The following is a 23,423-nucleotide window of genomic DNA, read 5'->3' as shown; positions in this document are numbered from 1 at the left end:
TTGAAGACGTCGGCCGCAACAAGTATTGTTGCTGATTCTTGGAGCGGCCGACTTCGAAGACGTCGGTCGCAAGAAGTATTGTTCGTGATTCTTGTTGTGGCCGACGTCTTCGAAGTCGGTCGAGATTATTTCTGATATTACAAGAAATAATCTCGGCCGACTACGAAGACGTCGGTCGCAACAAGTATTGTTTGTGGTTCTTGTTGCGGCCGACGTCTTCAAAGTCGGTCGAGATTATTTCTGATATTACAAGAAATAATCTCGGCCGACTACGAAGACGTCGGTCGCAACAAGTATTGTTTGTGATTCTTGGAGCGACCGACGTCTTCGAAGTCGGCCGAGATTATTTATTTCACACATTTCAAGCAGATTAAGAAATAATCTCGGCCGACTTCGAAGACGTCGGCCGCAACAAATATCACGAACAATATAATAAGTCTACCCTGCTTGAAGTTTATGGAAGAAATAATCTCGGCCGACTTCGAAGACGTCGGCCGCCTTAAATATTGCTCATGGTACTTGGGTTGGGTTCAAGCAGGGTAGACTTATTGTATTGTTCGTGATACTTGGGGCGGCCGACGTCTTCGAAGTCCGCCGAGATTATTTCTTCCATACATTTCAAGCAGATTAAGAGAAATAATCTCGACCGACTTCGAAGACGTCGGCCGCCCCAAGTATCACGAACAATATAATAAGTCTACCCTGCTTGAAGTTTATGGAAGAAATAATCTCGGCGAAGATAACTTCGAAGACGTCGGCCGCCCTAAGTATTGCTCATGGTACTTGGGGCGGCCGACGTCTTCGAAGTCGGCCGAGATTATTTCTCTTAAATATTGCTCATGGTACTTGGGTTGGGTTCAAGCAGAGTAGACTTATTGTATTGTTCCTGATACTTGGAGCGGCCGACATCTTCGAAGTCGGCCGAGATTATTTCTCTTAACCTGCTTGAAATTTATGAAAGAAATAATCTCGGCTGACTTCGAAGACGTCGGCCGCAACAAATATCACGAACAATATAATAAGTCTACCCTGCTTGAAGTTTATGGAAGAAATAATCTCGGCCGACTTCGAAGACGTCGGTCGCCTTAAATATTGCTCATGGTACTTGGGTTGGGTTCAAGCAGGGTAGACTTATTGTATTGTTCGTGATTCTTGTTGTGGCCGACGTCTTCGAAGTCGGCCGAGATTATTTCTGATATTACAAGAAATAATCTCGGCCGACTACGAAGACGTCGGTCGCAACAAGTATTGTTTGTGATTCTTGTTGCGGCCGACGTCTTCGAAGTCGGCCGAGATTATTTCTCATAACACTAGAAATAATCTCGGCCGACTTCGAAGACGTCGGCCGCCCTAAGTACTGTGATTATTACTGTTTGATGTTTATGAAAGAAATAATCTCTCAAGTATCATAAACAATACTTAGGTGGCTTTCCCATACCACATATTAATTTTTATTTAAGGTGCAAGTTTGTAATGTATATATATATATATAAAAGAAAAAAAAAACAATCCAGGGCACATATGCTACATTTATTTAACAATTCTCAGTATTATAACAGGAGAGTACATATTTAACATGCTTAACACACAATTGCTATATAATATTATGCTATATTATGCTATTTTACACCGTCGAGGAAATTATGCCATGCATTTCGCCGTTCGCAATAAACCTCCCGAATCGGGGTAATGAAAACGATAATATGTATGCTAATAATGATAATAATCACGTTTTGTTGAAACATTTCAATTTTAGTGTCAACGTTTTCAACGCGCTTTTATATTTTTTTGTGTATGTAGGGGGAAGGAAGAGGAAAATTTTTTTACCATCGCGAAGCTATTTACACATTACATTCTTCCACTTAAAAACTACGGAAAATATCAACAGCCTTCAATGCCAACATAAACGCCTCACAAACAACAACGTTTTTATTGTTTAATTATTATTAGTTTTTATATTAATTTTATAGGATAAGTTAGATTTTTTGCGTATGGAAATTTTGTTGTTGGTGCAGACCACGTTACGCTGACTAGAATTTGAATAATTAAAATAATATTTAAATAACAAAAAACGTATAAAATACTTAAAAAAATTATAATAAACGGAATGTCGGGATCGAGCATGAAACGCATTAAATATATTATTTAAGCTGCTCGTCTTCGAGAAGCTCCTGAATATCCCGATCCCAAGCTTCACCTTTCGTCGACGGTTTCTGCTCGGAGACCATCTCATAATCTTGCAGTTCAGCTTCCAATTCTTTTTCCCATTCTTCTTCTAAGAAAACGTGAGGATGTTTTAGGATTGAAAAAAAAATTAATATAAAAAAAGAAAAGAAAAAAAGATTAATAATTTAAGAAGATGCTCCTTTTCGTATTAGTTAGTTTCCTGTTTACCTCGAGCACCTTCATTTCTTTCATTTCCGATCTTTTATTTTATAAAATTTGCGTATGACTACACCATTATTTATTTAATTTATCCCTCGATACGTCTTACGATACCACACACATATAGAGATGATTAAAAAAGATACATTTATTTTTATATCTATGTAGTTCCACTTTTTTTTCTTGTTTTATATTTAAAATTGTATTACGTTAATTATATTTTCGTACCAACCGATATTGTCATATTTGCATATATCGCCTCTATCTTTGTAAGTTATTTAATATGTAAGATTATTTTTATTACGCTTTATTTAAGAATTAATTTAATTTTATTCCGTTTCACCCGTCAAATAATTCGAAATTCATTTCAATCATTAGTTTTGTTTCAGCGCATCCCAAATCGTTTCTTTAGTTGCTAGAAAACCCCATAGTTAATAGCAACACAGTTTTTTTTAGACGATGAAAAATATTTCTTCCTATTTATACTTTAATATAATACGACTTTTTTATATTTATTTATATATAGACATATATTTATAAGAGCAATTTTTTTTGTAATCATTACCGTAGCTTTTAGTACCATTTGAAATTGAGATCACTTTTCAATCATATCTTTCACGTTAATTATAATTAATACTGATTTTGTTAACTTACGTTGTTTACAAGAAATTGATGTATCAAAAAATAGAAACAAAAATCATAATTTTAAATAAATAGAAAAAATTAATAATACAAAGACGGGATTTTTGGGATTTGGAATGTTGCTTAAAAACCCTCCTTTCTTTCTTTCTCTCTCTCTCTCTCAGTTAACGGGGGTGTCAGATTACCTCTTCTTTTAAGCTGTGGTTCAAAAAAACAGGAAACCAACAATACGGTATTTATTACAATAAATAAGTAATATTTCAACTACGCAAATTAATAAATAAATAAATAAAAGGATCAAGCATTTCTTACCTGTAGCCTTCGAATTCATAGTTAACTTTCTCATTTGTTCCTGAACCTCAACAATGTCCTGTGAGGTAACCTTTAAGCTATCGGAAACAAATTCATGCGGCTCGATTTCTTTAACATCTTTATCTACAGGTTTTAATTAAAATTAAAAAAATAATAATGAAACGTAAGAAAAGAAGCGAAACTGAATTTCGTTTTTCATGCAAAATTAAACGAAGATTTAGCTCACCTAAAGGTTGATCGGAAGTTAATTGACTATCGACATCACGAGACATATGAGAAGCATCATTTGCCTGGCAGAGAAGAGTCACTCTATAAAAGTAGTTCCTCCAGAAATTCTCTTCGCTTATACTAAACATTAAAAAAAATAATTAAGGCATAAACTAAAAATGAATGTATACTTTTTAGGGACGAGATCATAACGCATCTTTTCTAGATTTGGATCTTGCTCCATAATGGCCATGGCGATAGGATAAGACACTTCGTAATCGAACGTAAAATCAACACCAGCCGGTGGACTACGAACGAAATTTCGACGATCCGTGGATAACGTAAGACATTCCTCTTTCAATGCCAACTCATTCGGACATCCAGCCCATGGTGGAAGTGCGCTTGAACTTGCATTACCCGATTGACTCTTCATAAACGCTTCTTGTTCTTTGTTAAACTCACCCAAAATACTCTTTAAAAAATAAGTTATATACAGAGTTGGAAATGATATAGCATAAAGAACTAAAACGCATTTTTTAGGTGATGGGAAAAAGCTTGTTGGATCAAAGCCAGCAATTGAGAACCAGCTTGAAGCATGCAAAGTTAATAAAATTATTATTATCTTACATTTTCTTCGACAGTTTTCTTAATTTTAGCACTGGCTTCACTAACTGTTTTTCCAGCCTTGTTAACAGCACTATAAATGAAACTTCCAAATGATTTAGCTCCAGCTATAGCTTTACTTTGAACTGCTTAAAACATGAAGTTAGTATCTTTGTGTTATAAAAGGAGTAATTATTTACCATTTCCAAACTGACCCTCTTTTTCCTCAGTTGGTGATTCCGCTGCGGATTGCGGCCCAGAATCGGCCCCTCCAGTAGCGCTGAAACATTCCCTACAAAATCGAGAGTACTGGCTCATTGCGTTAAACGCTTACCTGGAATTGTCGTCGTCGTCGCCGCCGCGTTCCTTCGTCTGTGATGGACCTTTTGGGCCGTCTGCTGTTGCGGGTGGTCCAGCGTCTTCGCCCAAGGGTTGTTCTTCTTGGTGGTCACCATCTTCGTTCTTACGCAACTTTGGAATGCTGGAACCTAACCACCCCCCAATTCCTCCAATTTGACTTTTTACGTTTGAAAGCATATCCAGTTTACTATGCTTTGTTGGACTAATATAGGAAATAGGTTATGTCAAAAAAATTGATTAATACACTTACATCTTTTTAACCAAAAAGAAAAGTTAATATAATTTAATTCAAAATCAATAAAACGTAAGGTCATGATCAAGTGGTGATTTTGCGGAAATAAAAAGAAATCATTTTTATATTGCACCATATTACCTTGTATCTTTCTTTTCAGGAGTAGTAGCAACTTCTCCTGTAGGTGTTGGAACCTTTTCTTCAGCATCAGCCTTTCCCATCCATGAGCTGACCTGATTTGTAAGTCCGGAGAACATCGTGCCGTGGAAAATGTTAGGGTGAAAATCGAATGCTTAAAAGGGAAACAGAAACGAAATTCTGTGCAAGATTGTTCGGATTGGGATTTAAAAACGATTCTATACGATCATATTTGGATTTGGAGTAGAGTAAAACAGTCCTTTTGCGGTAAAAATCGTCCGAACACTACCCTCACAAGGACAACCTCGATGCGGGACTCGAGTCTTGTGCGCAAATCGAAACTCCAAACTGCCTGGTTCGCTCGAAACTACATTCCGTTGAGATTTCCCGAATATTTTACGGATTTTCCCTAAAAATTCTCCTCTTTTCAACGATTATTCCCGTCCCGATGCCCGCCCTTCGAAAAGCAACACGTCGATAATATTCCAGTTTGTTCCAATCGTTTATCTCCTTTTTTCTAAACGAAACACCACAAAGAGTTGCGCATTGAATACAGTATTGATCCGTATAATGAATTTTTACACTATTCCGTGTTCCATTTCAAAAAATACTTGAAATAACTTTTTTTATACGCATTTACATTTACAAACAACATTCAAAACAACAATTTATTATAACTTATTTGTTTTTACTTGAATTTTTATATTTCTAATGATAACAATTAAATTAAAAAATAACAATAACAAGTCATTTAATCAAGTATAAACAAAATTCGTGTTATTATCAATAACACATTGATACTTATCTATTAATTTAAAATTTAATTTAATTATATATTTATTAATTTAAAAAAATGTGTATTTATGCATAAAGCTCAATATTCATTTAATTTCATACAAGAGGGATTTTCAATTATCCAATGTTAATTGAAATACATATATTTAGGTCAATTTCGGTAATAATGAATATTTAAAACACCATCTATGAATCGATAGCTTAACTACACGCCCTAAATCAATACTAAACCCCGACATCTAGTGATATTTATTTATATTTAATCTTTTATTTTTATTATTTGTCTTTAATACTAGAATATCTCAATTATTTTGTTTTATTTAAATACAAAATTGTTATTTTCTTATTAAAAAAGCCGATATCAACCTCAATCTGTACAAAATCGGTGGCTAAACTTAAAGTAGATAACGTAATATTTATTAAAGATAGAATTACAGTAATGTGCATAAATTAATATCTGCTTCCCTGCTAATCCCTAACAGATAGAGTTGCTAAAAAGGGAAGTCTAGTTCAGAGAGGACTGGGTTGGACTAAGTTATGGTGACTCCGACAAAAAAGTAGGATTCATAACTAACGAATCTAAAACAAAATATACGGAGTCTACAAGATCCCCAAGAAGAGACTCAAACCACTTCAACATAATAAATTATTCATTTGAACGAATACAAATCTGCGTATATTTGGGAACCAGAATAAACGAAAGAAGTAATGTCTAGGCTAGAATACTTAGCTGCAATAAGTGCCTAATGATGAGAAAATTTTCATATTTTGAATAACTATTTTTAGTTCAGGTAAAGTAACCTTTTTGTTCATGATACGGCAAAATTTTATTAAAAAAAGTTGTTCAAAATGAGAGATTATGGTCCTATGTCAAATTTCATAAAGATCTACCTACTTTGGTTGAATCGACACATTTTAGCATTTCTCGATTATTCGGTATTGGTTGTTATTCTAACGTCGGGACACCTTGGAGGCTACGCAATTGGACCATTTCTAGATATAATCTGTTCTCGAAATATTAAATCTAACGATTCAGCTACGCGTGCTGTAGGTAGAATGTGCAGGTGTGTTGCAATCAGCGGCATGTCGTCTAAGTATTCTTCCTTGAACCTTTCAAGTAGCTGCTGATGAAGAAAGGCCCAATAATACCTAAACTGTGTGAAATGGCGTTGCAATTTCGATTTCTCTTTGATTGTCTACGATGTTCTTTCACGGAATTAAGAGCAATAATAGTTGTGGTAAGGTAGTCGTCATATTTCTTTCTTTCTCTCTTCTTAACTAATCATGTAAGATTGGTATTTGGAAATCTCCCGTTAAACTGCTTCACCACTGTTATTAGTGTCTTCACTCTGATCTAATCAAAAGTATGGCGGCTTAATCAATGTAAGTAGATCTTTCTGATATTTTGCATAGTAAAATAATAATAATTTTTCATTCCGAACAGCTTTTCTTCAATGTCACTATACCTCCTGCAACTTATATTCTGGGACATACACTGTGTTAATTAACTATCATACCCGACGTCATCATTGCAAGTATGCAACCAATATCACAGTATTCGTATTGCAATACGCTAATCGTTTTATTGGTTGCATACTTGCAATGATGATGTCGGGTACGATAATTAATTAACACACTGTACTGTAGAAAGAATAAGGACGAATCGCATGGGTGGAACATTTGGAAAGAATGCTGGGAGGCAGAGGAGTTAAGAAAATTGTGAAATTGAGAGTTAAAGGAATATCAAAAAAACGGTAATAATAATTATCAACACGAATATAAGTTGGGGATTTTGCAGAATAAATTTAAATTTAAATTAAAAACATAAAATTGATCAATTTATTTCTGATAATGATATATTACTATATTTTCGTGGAATAAAGATTATAAAAAAAATTGTAGTAAAGTACTGATACGAATGTTATAACCCATATCAATCAATATTTGTTGACTAAACGATAAAAACAATTTAATAAAAAAAATCACTGTTTATTTTTCATTTTTTAATAAAATTATTTATTTATTTCAGCAATACCAAGAAATTTAACAGGATCAAAACTCCAAATGAGTGTAAATAAAGAAATCGTCAGAACTTAATTATCATGCATGTAACCTTGCTTCTGTAATGGGTCACTTGAATTCAAACAAACTATGTCTCATAATATAAATTAACTCATTCAGATCTGCAAAACGTTAGTCTTTAGTCGTCGTTCAACCGAAGACTACTTCTTAAAGTTTTTACACAACAAGGTAAAGTATTGTATTTTAAGTTTTTTAGAAAGTTAATTATCCCGTTACGTCACGTGCAATATACAAGGTCAATGATCTTTTTTTAAAGAAATCACCAAAAAACAAAAGAATCTAACAAGTGGGGTAACATTTTCTAAATAACTGTCCTTTATGAAAATGATTAAAAGGTTATTAGGGGGGTGGTTATTAAGGGTGGTTTAGGGATCTGGGCGTAGCAGTAATCGATACTCTTTTGTGATGTTCCCTTTTTGTACAAAACAAGTTAAGAAAACTGGTCGAAATTTCTATTTTTTAATCCCGTTCTAGCGCAAGTCCGATATCGCGATGAGCTCGGCAATAATACGAACGCTTTGGTTCGCCGGTGTTTTGGTTTTCATGTTTAGAGAGTCGCAATCCGCCACCGCAGGACGACGCACTACCTTTTCTACATCGCAAAATACCGGTTCATTCTCAAGTGGAAAAGGAAAAAAAGTCATGGAGCCCGCTTTTGAACATGCTGGGCAAACCCCAGGGTTAGAAATTTGGAGAATTGAGGCAAGTTTTTTTAAATTATTTTAAAATTTAATTATACTTTATTTATATCTAAAGGACATAAATGTATAGATAATATATTAATTAATTTTATATATGTTAATTAATTGATTTTTAGATGCATTTTTTTTTAAATTAAATTTATAGCAGTATTAGAAGATTTAGATAAAAACGACAGATGTTGAACGATCGATAGTGAGGATTAGTTATTTTTGCTTGTATCATACCTACAAAAAAATATATTATCAGATTGTCCAAAACTGACTCATATAGATTACATTTTCTCCTTGCTATTTTTGTTTTTTATTTTTTGACTCTGAGTCAATAAAAATTCTGATATTTCCGACCCCTAAAAATAACATTTAGAGTCTTGTAACATGTGCGGAAGGAACGTGGGAAAGTTATAAATAAATATCCCCGGCAACAATCGAAGAATATCTTTCACCGGTTTTTTTTAATCAGATAACAATTCCTTATCAAAAACAAGCACACAAAAACACTTTACTTTTAATAAAATAATACCACGAACAAATATTTAACGATTTAAAAGTATATTGATTTCGCAAGAAGTATTGTTATTTTCTATATTTTATTTGTAACGATTTCAAATAATTGACAACAATCCAAATCAAACTAACAATAACCTTGTGTACATAAAGCGACCTTGTATTCAGTGAATGAATCATTGCGGTAAATGTTGTAAAAAAATCGATATCCAACCCAAATACAAATATGTTGACCAATTAAGCAACCCGGAATTACCGTGTTAAAATAAATAAAGCTATTTATACATTACTAAGTAAATTTTGATTCAAATAGTGTTTTCGAATTAATTCTTAAATCAACATTGATAACAATGAAACAATCTTTACCTTTCAGAATTTCAAGCCAGTCCCATATCCAAAGAAAGATTATGGGAAATTTTTCACCGGTGATTCATACATAGTCTTATTTGTAAGTCCAAAAATTCTCATTATAAATTCGAGAAAATCCCATATTTAATTTTTAATTTCCTTTTAGACCAAAGAAAAAAATGGCGTATTTAGTTGGGATGTACATTTTTGGTTGGGAAAAGAAACGTCGCAAGATGAATCTGGAGCAGCCGCGATATTAACGGTACAATTAGATGACCAGTTGGGTGGAGGACCAGTTCAACATCGCGAAGTACAAAATCATGAGACTCAAGTTTTCTTGTCGCATTTTAAAAGTGGAATTCGATACGCCCCTGGAGGTGTTGCGTCTGGATTTAATCAAGTTAATCGCGATGAATTTGAAACGCGGTTGTTCCACGTTAAAGGAAAACGTAATGTTCGCGTTAAACAAGTTGATGTAACTATTGGCTCGATGAATAAAGGGGATTGCTTTATTTTGGATGTTGGAAAAACTATTTATGTTTATGTTGGCCCAAGCGCTAAAGGCGTCGAAAAATTGAAAGCGATTAGCGCTGCCAATCAAATTAGAGATCAAGATCATTCTGGTAGAGGAAAAGTTATTATTTTAGATTCATCTGCTCTCTCTTCAGAGTACGATGATTTCTTTGAAGCACTCGGTGGCGGAAATGCCGACGATGTTCCCGATGATTCCGCAAGCAGCAGCGATGATGAATTCGAAGTCGACGTTGAGAAAGGCACAACATTATCCAAAGTTTCTGATAGCACAGGAAAATTAACCATCGACGCTATCGGCACCAAACCACTTTTACAATCAATGTTAGATAGCAATGATTGCTTCATCTTGGAAACTGGAGGTGCTAACATTTACGTGTGGGTTGGAAAGAAATGCAATGCTAAAGAGAAATCTGAAGCGATGACAAAAGCTGGGCAATTTATGGAAACGAAAAATTATCCCGCATGGACCCGCGTACAAAGAATCGTCGAAAACGCCGAACCAACCAGCTTTAAACAATACTTCCAAACGTGGAAAAGTGCTACAGAAACTTATAGTAGACTTATTCGTTCGATCGATGATGAACCACAAGCTAAATTAGAATTAAAAAGTTCCGGCGAAGCCCCAGAATTTATGCCAGACGATGGTTCAGGTACCGTCGAAATTTTCCGCGTGGAAAATTTCGAACTCGCCGATGTTGCGAAAGAAAATTACGGAAAATTCTTCGGTGGTGACTCTTACGTCATCAGATATAATTATGACGGGAATAATTGGATCATTTACTTTTGGCAAGGTGATGATTCATCGATCGATGAAAAAGCTTCGTCAGCTTTCCATGCTGTTCGTTTAGACAACGAACTCAACGGAAAAGCAACCCAAATTAGAGTCGTTCAAGGGTACGAACCAAAACATTTCTTACACATTTTCAAAGGTAAATTAATCATTTTCATGGGCGGCCACGAAAGCGGATTCAAAAACATTAAAGAACACGACACTTACGTTGAAAATGAAACTCGTCTTTACAAAATTCGTGGAACGAGTGACGTTGATGTACGCGCAGTTCAACTCCCAGCCAATTCTAGTAGCTTAGAATCCGATGATGTATTTATCGTTGAAAACGATGCTAACACTTGGATTTGGTATGGAAAAGAATCAAACGATATTGAAAAAAATCTTTCTGCCAATTTCTTGGAATTACTCGCCCCCGGATCAAGTCACGTTGATATCAACGAAGGCGATGAACCCGACGAATTCTGGGAAGCTTTAGGAGGAAAAACCGAATACAAACAAAGCTTCACCGATGATTTGAAACCATTATCAACCACCCTATATCATGCCGCTATTAAATCAGGAAGAAAACTCAAAATTGAAGAAATCGACGATTTCACACAAGAAGATTTGGTTGAAGATGACGTTATGATTCTTGACGCGATCAACCAAGTTTACATTTGGTCTGGAAAAGATTCCACCCTCGAAGAAAGAGAACAAACTTACAATTACGTTTTGGAATATTTAGCCAAAAATCATCGCCAAGGAACTATTGTGTTCACTATTAAACAAGATTCAGAAACGGAAGCCTTCAAAAACTTATTCCCATCCTGGAATGATGAACCCGAAAACACCGTTGCAAACACTTTTGCTGCTTTAAAACAGAAGTTCCAAGAAGAAGAATAAAATTTATATTTATACATATATATATTTTTACATTCATGTTATTGCTTACGTATACAAATTAATGTTCAATGTTTTATTGCTTTTTTCTTAAATTAACAATAAAAATATTTTATTTCTTTTATTTTTATATTAATTTTGATACAGTTGGAGATATGACAAAATATTCTATGCTTTGCCATATTCTGAAAAAAAATTGAGCATCACATGTGAGACTTCGAAAACACCAGGAATAATATTTGGGGCGGCAGACATCTTCGAAGTCTGTGTGGAAGGAATATCTCGGCCGACTTTGAAAACATCGGCCACCCTAAGTATTGTTCGTGATATAAGAAATAATCTCGGCCGACCCAAGTACCATGAATAATACTATTGACTATTTTATACCAGACCGCTACGTAAAAATTGGTAATACGTAAAGAGTTATTTTTGGATTTGTCCGCTATGGGGGCGCTGGTGGATTTTCTAATAATAATGGATATGATTAAGAGATGGCAGCACTATTTTTTATTTATATTCCCCCTCTTATATTTTCTTGTACTAATAATAAAAATTGTTACATTTCGAACAAAAATATAATTTATTTATCAAATTATAATTTCGTGCAAAATAATTTGATATTAAAATAGTATTATTTAAGTGTTTGTCTAACCTACTATTTAAATTCATGTATCTACCAACTGGAAGTCGAGAGATTAGAAAAAATTAATTTTAATTAAATTCGTTATAACTAAAGAACGGTTTGACCGATTAACACGTTAAAATTTCTTATTGGTAGGGGTGTTAATGTTGCTGATGATTGGGCGGATACTCTGATCTGTTTTATGAAGTTTGATAAGGCTTTTAATTAGTTCTTTTAAGTTATTGTTAAATTAACCCTTAACCCGAAACATTGAAATATCAACCTTATTAGAAACAACATGTCTACCAGACCTTGATTATTGAAAATTCAAATATACAACTTCATTCATAGTAATAACTGCTCAAATTATAATTATTAATTTTCGACTACATTCTAAGGAAATTGGCTTGGAACAACGGATGCAACATTAATTCGTTTTTCTGCCAAATACTGCAAGTTTTTCTTGCCATCGGGAACAGTATTTTCATCATTGTATTTTCTCAAAAGATTTAGACCGCACTTCCCCAGGAAGGTTTGTTGTTAGTGTTTGCCTTAGATGAGGTTCTAACAGTTCAAAAACCAAAAACCCTAGTACTCATGTTTACTACGGTGTAAAATACAGCTAATTTCATATCGAGAACATCAACTCTTGACTGGTATAGTTGTAACATTTAATTATTTCTGGCTTTCCAAGTTCATTATCTTTAGAATGGTGCATAGTTTAAACTAATAGAACTGCTCTATTGCGTCAAGCCAGATTATTTCTATTGACTTAAAATAGTTATCCACGGTTACGTTTCTGATTGATCTTTCGATAGGTTTACACGATCTAATCACACATTGTGAAGGCTTAGATAGTTTTCTCTCTTCTTCAGAGAGCCCTACACCCACCATCAGTATCTTTTCCTGCGTAAATGTAGCCATTGTAGAAATATGCATTGCGTGTGGTCATGCACATTATTTTTATGCCATGTTTAGCTGGCTTGCTAGGCATGCATATATGAAAATGACAATTACCTCTAAAAGGTATAAAGTATATTTCATCAATATTAACGCATTTTCCTACGGTAAATAGTTTTTAGCTATTCGACTTCTTTCATTCTTCCCGATCTACGCTGTTATCAAATCTAATAAAATTTCGAACCTTTTAACAGACATTGTCGTTCTAAAAATGGGCCGTCCCAAATAATCTTTGGAAAATAGGGATAATATGTCCTCATGTGAGGATTTCATAATTAATGACATAAGGAGTCCAAGCAGCGCTTTGATTTCAGTAGAATTCGTATCATATCATTATCCAAATCTCTTCTTTAGAAGGATTATTTCCTAAATTTTTACCAATTGTAGTTAGCGCTGGTAAACCAGTAATGATATTATGCGATCTGGTTTCAGTGTTTCTTATTGGTTCAGTCTACATCCACCGAAAACCATTTTTGCCACAATATATGACTTCGTCGGATATGTCCAAGAAATCATCATCTGCCTTTAATCATTACTATACTCTAAAATATAATCAGGATCTTGGTCCGAATCATCTGCTATTTCATCAGGTTCTTCGTTCGATGAATATAAACTTGTTCCGTTAGCCAACATTTCGTGTACCTTATTTTCAAAATCTGGATTGTTCAAATTTATTCGGGTATCATGTCTACTAGGACTTGGTTTATCCATAGTTGCTACTTTTGTTTAGTATATATATGGAACTACAAACATTGGTCTATAGGATCTCCTTACCGTAGTTTGAAACAACTGGTTTCATAGACTTGCTCGTTTCTAGAATCTACTACTCACATCACACAGCACTATGACAATTCAAACTGTCTGCTGGACCTATGTTTCGGGTTAAGGGTTAAAGGGTGGGATTATTCTTAATTTTTAAAGTGTTATTTTCTTTGAAAAAAGTTAATGTCTTTTTTATGATGACTCTTTATCCAACACAACGAGTCCTGCATTTTTGTCTCCCATGGTAACAATAAGATTTTTTATTTCAGATTTTTAATGTTGCGAAGAAAGATTTTATGTTAACGTTCTTATTCCCACTTCACCCTTTATCATCTGGCGAATGTTCCTTATGACCATCAGACCAATTTCACCCTCATCATGCTCTGATCATCATGCTCTGACAACCATGATGCTCTGATCTCAATGAGAGTTAGTACTTTCATGGAGGCATTGTCGTTAGCGAGGCTTACAAACCTTCCAGCATGCCTATGAAGTGGGTATATATGCATCATGATTATTTTCCACTTGGAATAATAGGATTGATATGTTGTATGCGCAAGCCGAATGACTCTCATTCTGTCTTAAATAATACTATTTTAATATTAAATTTTTTTCCACGAATGTTCTATTTATATGTACAGTTCTGTTCAGATATAATGCTAAAAGAGCCGCTCGTAGAGGCATAAAATTGTACTAGAAACGACCTACGTTCACGAGGCATTCAATTCGGTTTTACCTGCTCTGTAGTCTTGTAAAAATTCAGAACAGGCAAGCGGGGTGGTGTGATTTATGGCCAAGATGACTGAATCACAAAGAACAATTAAGAAAATAAATAGGTATAAGCAATCCATTTACTTTACACAATTCCTGTAGTAAAATAATTAGTAATAATTACTATATTACTTTGGTAATACAGTGGAAGGATAAGTCGAACCTCAAAAGAAATGAAAATGATATATTGATAATAAGTTATATACAGTGTGTCCCAGGATAGGTGTTACAAGAGGTATAATGACTTAAAAATTCTTGAATGTTAGTAAGCTTTTTGTTCATGATACGGCAAAATGTCATTAAGAAAAGTTGTTCAGAATGAGAAATTATGGTACTATGCAAAATTTATATATTTATATCATACGGTCCATTATACCATCAAATATCAGTATTTTGTATAATACCAACATTGCAATCTAGTGGACATCGAATTTACTAATCTTTCGCATACATCCTTGCCGCGAAACAATTCCCACACAACTGTAATGTTGCGGCGCAGATTATCCACGTTGCGAAAAGGAAAGTTGGCGTTTTTATTGAACTGTTTTTCCACCAAAGCCCATAGATTGTCGAATGGGTGTAGATCCGGTGACCAAGCTGGTCGGGATATTCGCCTAACCTCATTATGATCGTCAAACCAATCATGAACAATTCTTGAAGAATGCATGGGCGAATTGTCTTGGGCTATCGTGATGATCCCTTCTGGGTACAAGCTTCTTACTGATGGTATCAACACATCCTCCACCACTCGAATGTATTCAATCGAATTAAATCTTCCTTTAATTTCGGGCAGTTCTCCTAGTCCATGAATGCTCATCCATCCCCAATAACCCAAGGAAATGCGTCCACTTCTTGTACTGGGTTGAACATGATTAGCATCATACGATTAAGATTTTTTCGTCTGTGAAGATGATTGGTTCCCAATTATACTCAAGGTATTCACGGGCAAATCGTAACCGTGTTGTAGCCAATTGCTCCGTAATTAGGGTTTTTTTACAGCTACCCGGGCATGAATGACTTATCTGACGTTTTATTTATAGATATATTCTATCATCATTTATTAGAGGAACATATAAAAAATCGTCTATTTGTTGTGCTTAAAAATATCAAAAAAGATTTAAAATAAAATAAAATTAATACATATAATAATCGAATTGAATAGAAACAAAAGATGTCTCCGTCTTCTTCCAGTACCAGCGTCATGTCGGAGCTAACAGCGGCCGATTCGCATTAAATCTGAACAGAGCTGTACATATGGTACACTAGCTCAAGATATAGAAGTGTTCAATATATTTTCCACGAAGAATAATAATAAAAATTCAATATGTACGTATAAATAGAATGTTCGTGGAAAATAATTTGATATTAAAATAGTATTATTTAAGAGTAGTATAATCAATGCTAAAAATGAAACATAGTGTATAATTGGTTGCCAACTAAACGAAATGTGTACGTGTAAAATTGGTTGCGTTAATAAAGTTAACAAAAAAAACGATGCTTTTTATGGATCATAATACATAATCAAAAGATTACTTTATTGTTCGATCGTGTCACGTGTGAATCATAAAAAGTCTTTCGAAAATTGACGGTTTCGATCGGATTTATGAAAATATCGTTTGTCGTTTTGTAATCATCCGATTAATCACCAGATTAAGTATTATCAAGAATTTTTTAGTCTTGAATAAGGCAGATGGAGTGGGACTATTTAAATAAAAAATACAGAAGACAACCGGAACGTATGTTATGTATAATTTAACTTGAGTTGAACATTTTGTGTTGTGTGTTATTATTTTAAAATTGCTGTTACAGCTGTTGTAATATATTAACCTTTGCGCAATAGTAGTGGAAACTGTCAATGCCAAACTCAGGTGTTATTTGAGGATTTTATTCAACACAAGTTTTCAAAACAGGTAGTAGCAGTAAATAAGTGTCAAGGAAAACCAGTTCGAACAGAGGAAATAGTATCATCTCACCAAAAAAAAGAGATACCTTCTTAATAATAATAAGCGTTTTTTGATTGAAAACAAAGATTGTAAAGATGAAGAGGGTGAGGAATTTCTACGAATTTTATGATGATTAAATGGAGACTAATTATGGGTTTTAAAATGTCGTTTATTTTAAACGATTTTGTGCATCCAAAATTATTTCTTTGAAACCATTTGATGTTAATATCACCATGGACGACGTCGAACAATCTGTACTCTTAACAAATTTTACTTGTAAGAAACGAAGATTCAAAGTGTTTTTTCATCAATTAAAGATTATTTGGGATACAGAGAAACCACCTTTCCGTAAGTATAATACATAAATAAATACACACATATTAATTTTCTTATTTTGTAGATCAAGTAACCGTCCCAATACAAAATGTTATTGCAGTTAAACAAAATTTTTTACCAGTATCTCATCCCTTAGATGATCCATCGATAGATCCAAATAATTTTACTATACACTATGCTGAAAAAGGTAGAAACAAAACTTGGGAGTATAAATCAATCACTTTTAGACATTCCGATCCAATCCAAGTTGTATCTTGGGTAAAAACATTACAAAATCATTTAGAGAGTAAGTAACTTAATAATAAATAACTTTTAGAAGTATCATTTAGCTTTTTTAGCTTTTACTAATCGTCCAAAAAAAATGTTATTATTTGTGAATCCTTTTGGAGGAAAACGCAGTGCAATGCAAATTTATGAAAAAGAAGCAAAACCATTGTTTATATTGGCAAATATTGATGTAACAGTGAATGTATCACAAAGAAAAGATCAAATCAAAGACTTTGTTACTTATCATAACTTAGATATGTTTGATTCTGTCGCTTGTGTTGGTGGAGATGGAACAGTTTCTGAATTATTTAATGGATTGGTTATTAGAGAATGTCGAATGAAAGGAATTGATATGAATGATCATAGTCAAGCTTTACCTAAACCAAGTTTACCAGTTGGAATTATTCCTGGTAATTATAATTTTTTTTTTAATAGCTTGAGATATTTTAGTTTTGTAAGAAGTTGTTGTTAGAGTTCCTAAAAGACTTCAGTTCTTAAGTATTATTATTTTTCATTGTACAAAAATAAAGGTCAAAAGAAACGTTCCTTTCAACACAAAGTTTTTATTAAGTGCATATTAGTGGTGGAATGATCCAAGATACAAAATGAACTTTTTTGATGCTTTAATTAATAATATTTTCACAAGCATCTTTCTCAAAAACTAAAAGTTATTTTTCAAAACGAATTGGTTCATTGGAAAGAGGACAGTTTTATTAACACTTTGGGAAATTTTCATACTCATATTCCAAGAACTTGATTTTATACGAATTTTTAAAACTTAATCGGCGAAAATTGAAAATTTCGAAAAAATTGTCGATCATTTCAAAAATTTATTTCTGAAAAACTAAAAGCGATTCTTCAAAACGGCTTGTTGCATTAAAAAGAGGATACTTCAATTAATAATTGATGATATTTATACAAGGATTCTTCAAGAAATTAATTTTATAGCGAATTTTAAAAATTGCAACATCGAAAATTTTATCAAAACTTCAAATATTGTTTTCTCAAAAACTAAAAGTTATTTTTCAAAACGGATTGGTTCATTGGAAAGAGGACAGTTTTATTAACACTTTGGGAAATTTTTATACTCATATTCCAAGAAGTGGATTTTATATGAATTTTTAAAACTGAATCGGCAAAAATTGCAAAATTCGAAAAAATTGTCGTTCATTTCAAAAATTTATTTCTCAAGAACTGAAAGCGATTTTTCAAAACGGCTTGTTGCATTAAAAAGAGGATACTTTAATTAATAATTGGTGATATTTCCACAACGATCCTTCAAGAAATTAAATTTATAGCGAATTTTGAAAATTATCGATGAAAATTGGAAATTATCAAAACTTCAAATATTGTTTTCTCAAAAACTAAAAGTTATTTTTCAAAACGGGTTGGTTCATTGGAAAGAGGACACTCTTATTAACACTTTGGGAAATTTTCATACTCATATTCCAAGAACTTGATTTTATACGAATTTTTAAAACTTAATCGGCGAAAATTGCAAAATTCGAAAAAATTGTCGTTCATTTCAAAAATTTATTTCTGAAAAACTAAAAGCGATTTTTCCAAACGGCTTGTTGCATTAAAAAGAGGATACTTTAATTAATAATTGGTGATATTTCCACAAGGATCCTACAAGAAATTAAATTTATATCGAATTTTGAAAATTATAGATGAAAATTGGAAATTATCAAAACTTCAAATATTGTTTTCTCAAAAACTAAAAGTTATTTTTCAAAACGGATTGGTTCATTGGAAAGAGGACACTTTTATTAACACTTTGGGAAATTTTCATACTTATATTCCAAGAACTTGATTTTATACGAATTTTTAAAACTTAATCGGCGAATATTGAAAAATTCGAAAAAATTGTCGATCATTTCAAAAATTTATTTCTGAAAAACTAAAAGCGATTCTTCAAAACGGCTTCTTGCATTAAAAAGAGGATACTTTAATTAATAATTGGTGATATTTCCACAAGGATCCTTCAAGAAATTAAATTTATATCGAATTTTGAAAATTATCGATGAAAATTGGAAATTATCAAAACTTCAAATATTGTTTTCTCAAAAACTAAAAGTAATTTTTCAAAACGGGTTGGTTCATTGGAAAGAGGACACTTTTATTAACACTTTGGGAAATTTTCATACTTATATTCCAAGAACTTGATTTTATATGAATTTTTAAAACTGAATCGGCAAAAATTGCAAAATTCCAAAAAATTGTCGATCATTTCAAAAATTTATTTCTGAAAAACTAAAAGCGATTCTTCAAAACGGCTTCTTGCATTAAAAAGAGGATACTTTAATTAATAATTGGTGATATTTCCACAAGGATCCTTCAAGAAATTAAATTTATAGCGAATTTTGAAAATTATCGATGAAAATTGGAAATTATCAAAACTTCAAATGTTGTTTTCTCAAAAACTAAAAGTTATTTTTCAAAACGGATTGGTTCATTGGAAAGAGGACAGTTTTATTAACACTTTGGGAAATTTTCATACTTATATTCCAAGAACTTGATTTTATACGAATTTTTAAAACTTAAACGGCGAAAATTGAAAAATTCGAAAAAATTTTAAAAAATGGCCGGATACCGGATAGTTACCGGATATCCGTTCCACCACTAGTGCATATGATGCAACTTTCCTTATTAGCATTGATTTCAAAACTTAGTAGATTCGAAGATATTTAATAGGAAAGAAAAAAAGAATTGAAATAACATTATTTATATAAACCAACAAGATGGTCACAACATTATTTTCTAAAATAACTTATAAAAACTGTTCAAAATTACTTCAATTTTCATACACGCACAATTCGAATCGCCTTACAAATTCAACATTACATACACTAAGTAATGTGACGCGATTAATTGCATTAATATTTGCAAAATTGTTGCGTATAAATCCGCCATATTGGTTATGGATTCACACAGTTCAGGAAGAAAACTCCAGGTAATGGTGACTTGTTAACGTATCGTGGTATAAATATGGTCCTACCAAAGTTCCATTGATTATCCCACACCAAATATTGTCCCCAAAATTTGATTATTTTGTTTCCATTATTACGGCAACGACTTTCGTCGCACCATATGTTATTCAGAAAGTTGTTTTTTTAGCCAAATGTTGCATAAAATTGCACTTATACGGTAAAAATGTATTGATTTTTAAAATTCGATGGCACGACGTAACAGAAATTTGCGTGTGTTCCTTTAATTGCCTCCGGGTTAATATTGCCGCCATTTTTATTTGCATGAGGAACCATTTTAATTTAAAATTTTATCCGTTAATTTTAAGATATACAAAATATGCACGCTTCTATGCAAATGTCATAACCATCTCAATTCTATCATTCAAAATAAAGTTTTCTCGGTGTTAATAACTTCTTACAAAACTAAAATATCACAACCTATTCCAAAACAAAAAATGAAATTTCACTAATACAATAAAAATTTGATTTAATTAGGCGGTAGCACAGATACAATAGCATATTGTCTACATGGAACAAAAGATACGCAAACAGCAGTACTTCATATAATATTTGGTGATACATTAGGATTGGATTTAGTATCAGTTTACGATACAACACGTCTTTTAAGATTATACGCTAGTGTTTTAAGTTATGGTTACTTAGGCGATGTGGCTTATCATAGTGATAGACACCGTTGGATGGGTCCTCGTCGTTACGAGTACTCGGGTTTAAAAAAAATTTTAATGAACAAGGGTTATAAAGGTGAGATAGCAGTATTATCAGTGGAGAGTGGCAGTGAAGGCGAAGAAGGTTCTTCGTCGAAATGTTTCGAGAGTTGTTCCACTTGCCTAGAAAGTAGCTGTGATGATGTTAGTATTAAAAAGGATGGTTGTAATTGGAAAACGTTGAATGGGAAGTATTTTATGGTTAGCGGTGCGAATATTAGTTGTGCTTGCGATCGTAGTCCAAATGGAATCGCGCCATTTTGTCACGTGGGTGATGGACATTTGTACTTAGTACTTGTACACCATACGAGTTTATTAAACATACTTCGATTGCTGTTGAGGATGTCTTCAAAACGAGGAAAAATTGATGACTTGCCGTTTATCGAGATGCATAAGGGTAAAGAATTTCGATTCAAATCTCTTGAAGGACATAGTAGATGGAATTGTGATGGCGAAGTTGAATCAGAAACCGACATTCATGCAATGTATGGTTCATTTTGATTGTATAATTTTTAATTAAATTTAAACATTTTATTTGCAGAGTAAGATGTCAACTCTTATCAGTTTATAGTCGAGGAAATCCCATTCCGGCCGATGATGAAACCACTAAATGTTGCGGTTTATGCAAAAACTAAAAATGCAATACTATATATAGAAGAACAAGTATTCGAGCAATTTCTTTTCTCTTGGTGAATGTGGTATATGTTTTTATCATATTTTTTTGTATTTTTTTCCTTTTACTTAATGTTTACATTCCTGTTTTTAAATATTTATACATCATATATTTTTAATAAATATTTATTTAGTATATAACATTTTTTTATTGATTGGTTTAAGATTTTGTTTTAAGTTGTAGCTACTAGTTGCGAGAGGGCGCTGATTTAGCTCGATTTTGTTTGTGTTTTGGCAATTAAATTGTAGATGGTAGTCTACAAAAAGAAGTGAGCGTTCAAAATTCAAAATAATCTTTATTTATAAAAATATAAAAGTTTTGGAACATCACCCCCCCAAAAAGAAATATAAAATAATAATCCTATTATTGTTAATTAGCACCGATAACCTTTTGTGAGGATATAGCTTTTAAAATATGAATAGTTAATGCGGTTTTATGCTGTAGGGTTGATAATAAGCTTTTCGAAACGGTAGTAGAGGGTCTTGTAGAATAATTAATAACGTTTCGCGGTCCGCGTCGTGGCGCATCACTTCTCGCGAACATTCTTTTTCGATTTACCACAAATGAAGTGGATTTCTTTTTCTTTGCGACTTGACGCCCGCCAATTGTATCTGTCAATTTTCATTTGCGCCCCACACTTTTTTTTATCGGGAACAGAGAATTTTTTTTGGCGTTGACGGGCGTCGCGACGAACATACCAAGGTTCAAGGGGATTGGTATTCTTCATTAGGTCCGCTATACCGCGGTAATTACGTTGGGAGATTGATGGTTTATATTTGTACTGGTCAGTCGGGTCAGGAAAGGTCACGGAGATGCCTGTGTACGCAGTCCCTCTGCTGCGGCACCTCGAGTTACCAGCGGTCAATATCGCCAAGAAGTGTTACGAAATGCTTATGTATATTCCTCCAATATTCTCTTAGTTTCTTAATATATGTTGTTATTGTGGCAAGTAAAAGTATCAAATTTCTAAAGAAAGTTTTTTTTGGTTAAAATATAATTTAATGAGGTTAATGAATTAAAAGATTCTTTTATGATGGACAAAATATGAAGAAAGTCCGAGAAGAGTTGAAGGGCTCGGAAATTAATTAAACAATGCCATGGCATATTTTATGATAATTGCCAAAGAGTCGGTGTTTATTATTTACAAACTTCCTACTTTAAAGTCAGCCCCGCTGCAGATGGAGGACCAAGAGTTGCTAAGTGCTTGTCATTATGATTGCTGACTAACACCTGGGACGGCTTAGGATCAAGGGTTCGTCTCCTCGTCGGACGAACCGCCCACCCCTCGCAAACCCTTCCGGACTAATTACTTAATATCTGCGGATATTAGTGCTTCAGGCGTCGCGACGCTTTTATAAACGGGACGCTACCGCTGAAAGTCGATGATTTGAATCGGGTAATGGCGATGAAAATGTGTGCGGGCGTCGGCGCGCGTTTCCGGGCTCACCGCCGCCGCCGTTCCGGGCGTCGCGACGCGCGATGGCCACTGCACGAGTTCTGCCGGATTTTAAAATCGCGACGACTTAGACAAAAGAGTGTTTCCATGACAACGTGCTGACCTACCCGGATTGGTCACTAGAAAAGTGTCAATAGATACACGCCCACCTACAAGCTCTCTGTATATCAAGAACCCCTCCTTCGTCGGCGATTGATTTGCAAGATTTTTCCTTTCTACCTCGACTACAAAAGTTCTATTCTCTTCTCTTACTCATTTTCTATACTCCTTTTGTTTTTAACTTTTTTAAACGATTCAACTTTTTTTTATTTTTATTTGACAAAAAAAATTTATCAAAAAGTTGAATCAAAAATCTAATTACATTAGATTCTGCTCAACAGTTATTACAAGGGTTCTCAGTTAAAAGGGTAACTTTATCTTTATCAAG

General features: G+C 33.4%; 3 protein-coding genes and 1 long non-coding RNA gene across 8 annotated transcripts; 3 read left to right on the top strand and 1 right to left on the bottom strand.

Annotated features, from left to right (window-relative positions):
- Positions 1-1,509: 1,509 nt before the first annotated feature.
- On the bottom strand, positions 1,510-5,326 carry LOC111425236 (Synapse-associated protein 47kD). 2 transcript variants are annotated; one of them, XM_023059148.2, is made up of 8 exons: positions 4,883-5,326; positions 4,484-4,711; positions 4,350-4,441; positions 4,174-4,298; positions 3,738-4,018; positions 3,566-3,687; positions 3,340-3,462; positions 1,510-2,275 (listed from the first exon to the last, which is right to left on the bottom strand). In XM_023059148.2, the coding sequence occupies exons 1-8, from the start codon at positions 4,996-4,998 to the stop codon at positions 2,142-2,144; spliced, it is 1,221 nt and encodes a 406-aa protein (XP_022914916.1). In that variant the 5' UTR covers positions 4,999-5,326; the 3' UTR covers positions 1,510-2,141. The 2 variants fall into 2 exon arrangements, with proteins under 2 accessions (XP_022914916.1, XP_022914917.1); XM_023059149.2 differs by having other exon boundaries at positions 4,350-4,429; positions 4,883-5,325.
- Positions 5,327-6,034: 708 nt separating this feature from the next.
- On the top strand, positions 6,035-7,193 carry LOC111425234 (uncharacterized). The gene is made up of 3 exons (XR_002707699.2): positions 6,035-6,912; positions 6,966-7,057; positions 7,119-7,193. It is a non-coding gene; the product is annotated as an uncharacterized lncRNA (long non-coding RNA).
- A 515-nt stretch (positions 7,194-7,708) lies between these two features.
- Positions 7,709-11,634, top strand: LOC111425233 (Gelsolin). The gene is made up of 4 exons (XM_023059140.2): positions 7,709-7,924; positions 8,231-8,458; positions 9,335-9,409; positions 9,476-11,634. The coding sequence occupies exons 2-4, from the start codon at positions 8,249-8,251 to the stop codon at positions 11,513-11,515; spliced, it is 2,325 nt and encodes a 774-aa protein (XP_022914908.1). The 5' UTR covers positions 7,709-7,924; positions 8,231-8,248; the 3' UTR covers positions 11,516-11,634.
- A 4,500-nt stretch (positions 11,635-16,134) lies between these two features.
- LOC111425382 (Ceramide kinase) lies at positions 16,135-21,680 on the top strand. Of its 4 annotated transcripts, none has more exons than XM_071198500.1 (6): positions 16,135-16,363; positions 16,437-16,918; positions 16,971-17,192; positions 17,236-17,583; positions 20,638-21,352; positions 21,409-21,680. In XM_071198500.1, the coding sequence occupies exons 2-6, from the start codon at positions 16,804-16,806 to the stop codon at positions 21,500-21,502; spliced, it is 1,494 nt and encodes a 497-aa protein (XP_071054601.1). In that variant the 5' UTR covers positions 16,135-16,363; positions 16,437-16,803; the 3' UTR covers positions 21,503-21,680. The 4 variants fall into 4 exon arrangements, with proteins under 4 accessions (XP_071054601.1, XP_071054603.1, XP_071054602.1 ...); XM_071198502.1 differs by having other exon boundaries at positions 16,135-16,372; XM_023059364.2 differs by having other exon boundaries at positions 16,137-16,363; positions 17,245-17,583.
- The last annotated feature ends 1,743 nt before the right edge of the window (positions 21,681-23,423 follow it).

The sequence above is a fragment of the Onthophagus taurus genome, chromosome 8, assembly GCF_036711975.1.
Source record: "Onthophagus taurus isolate NC chromosome 8, IU_Otau_3.0, whole genome shotgun sequence".
Classification (NCBI taxonomy): Eukaryota; Metazoa; Arthropoda; class Insecta; order Coleoptera; family Scarabaeidae; genus Onthophagus; species Onthophagus taurus.
Note: the sequence above shows the minus strand (reverse complement) of the source record. Positions and strands in the feature narration are given on the sequence as shown.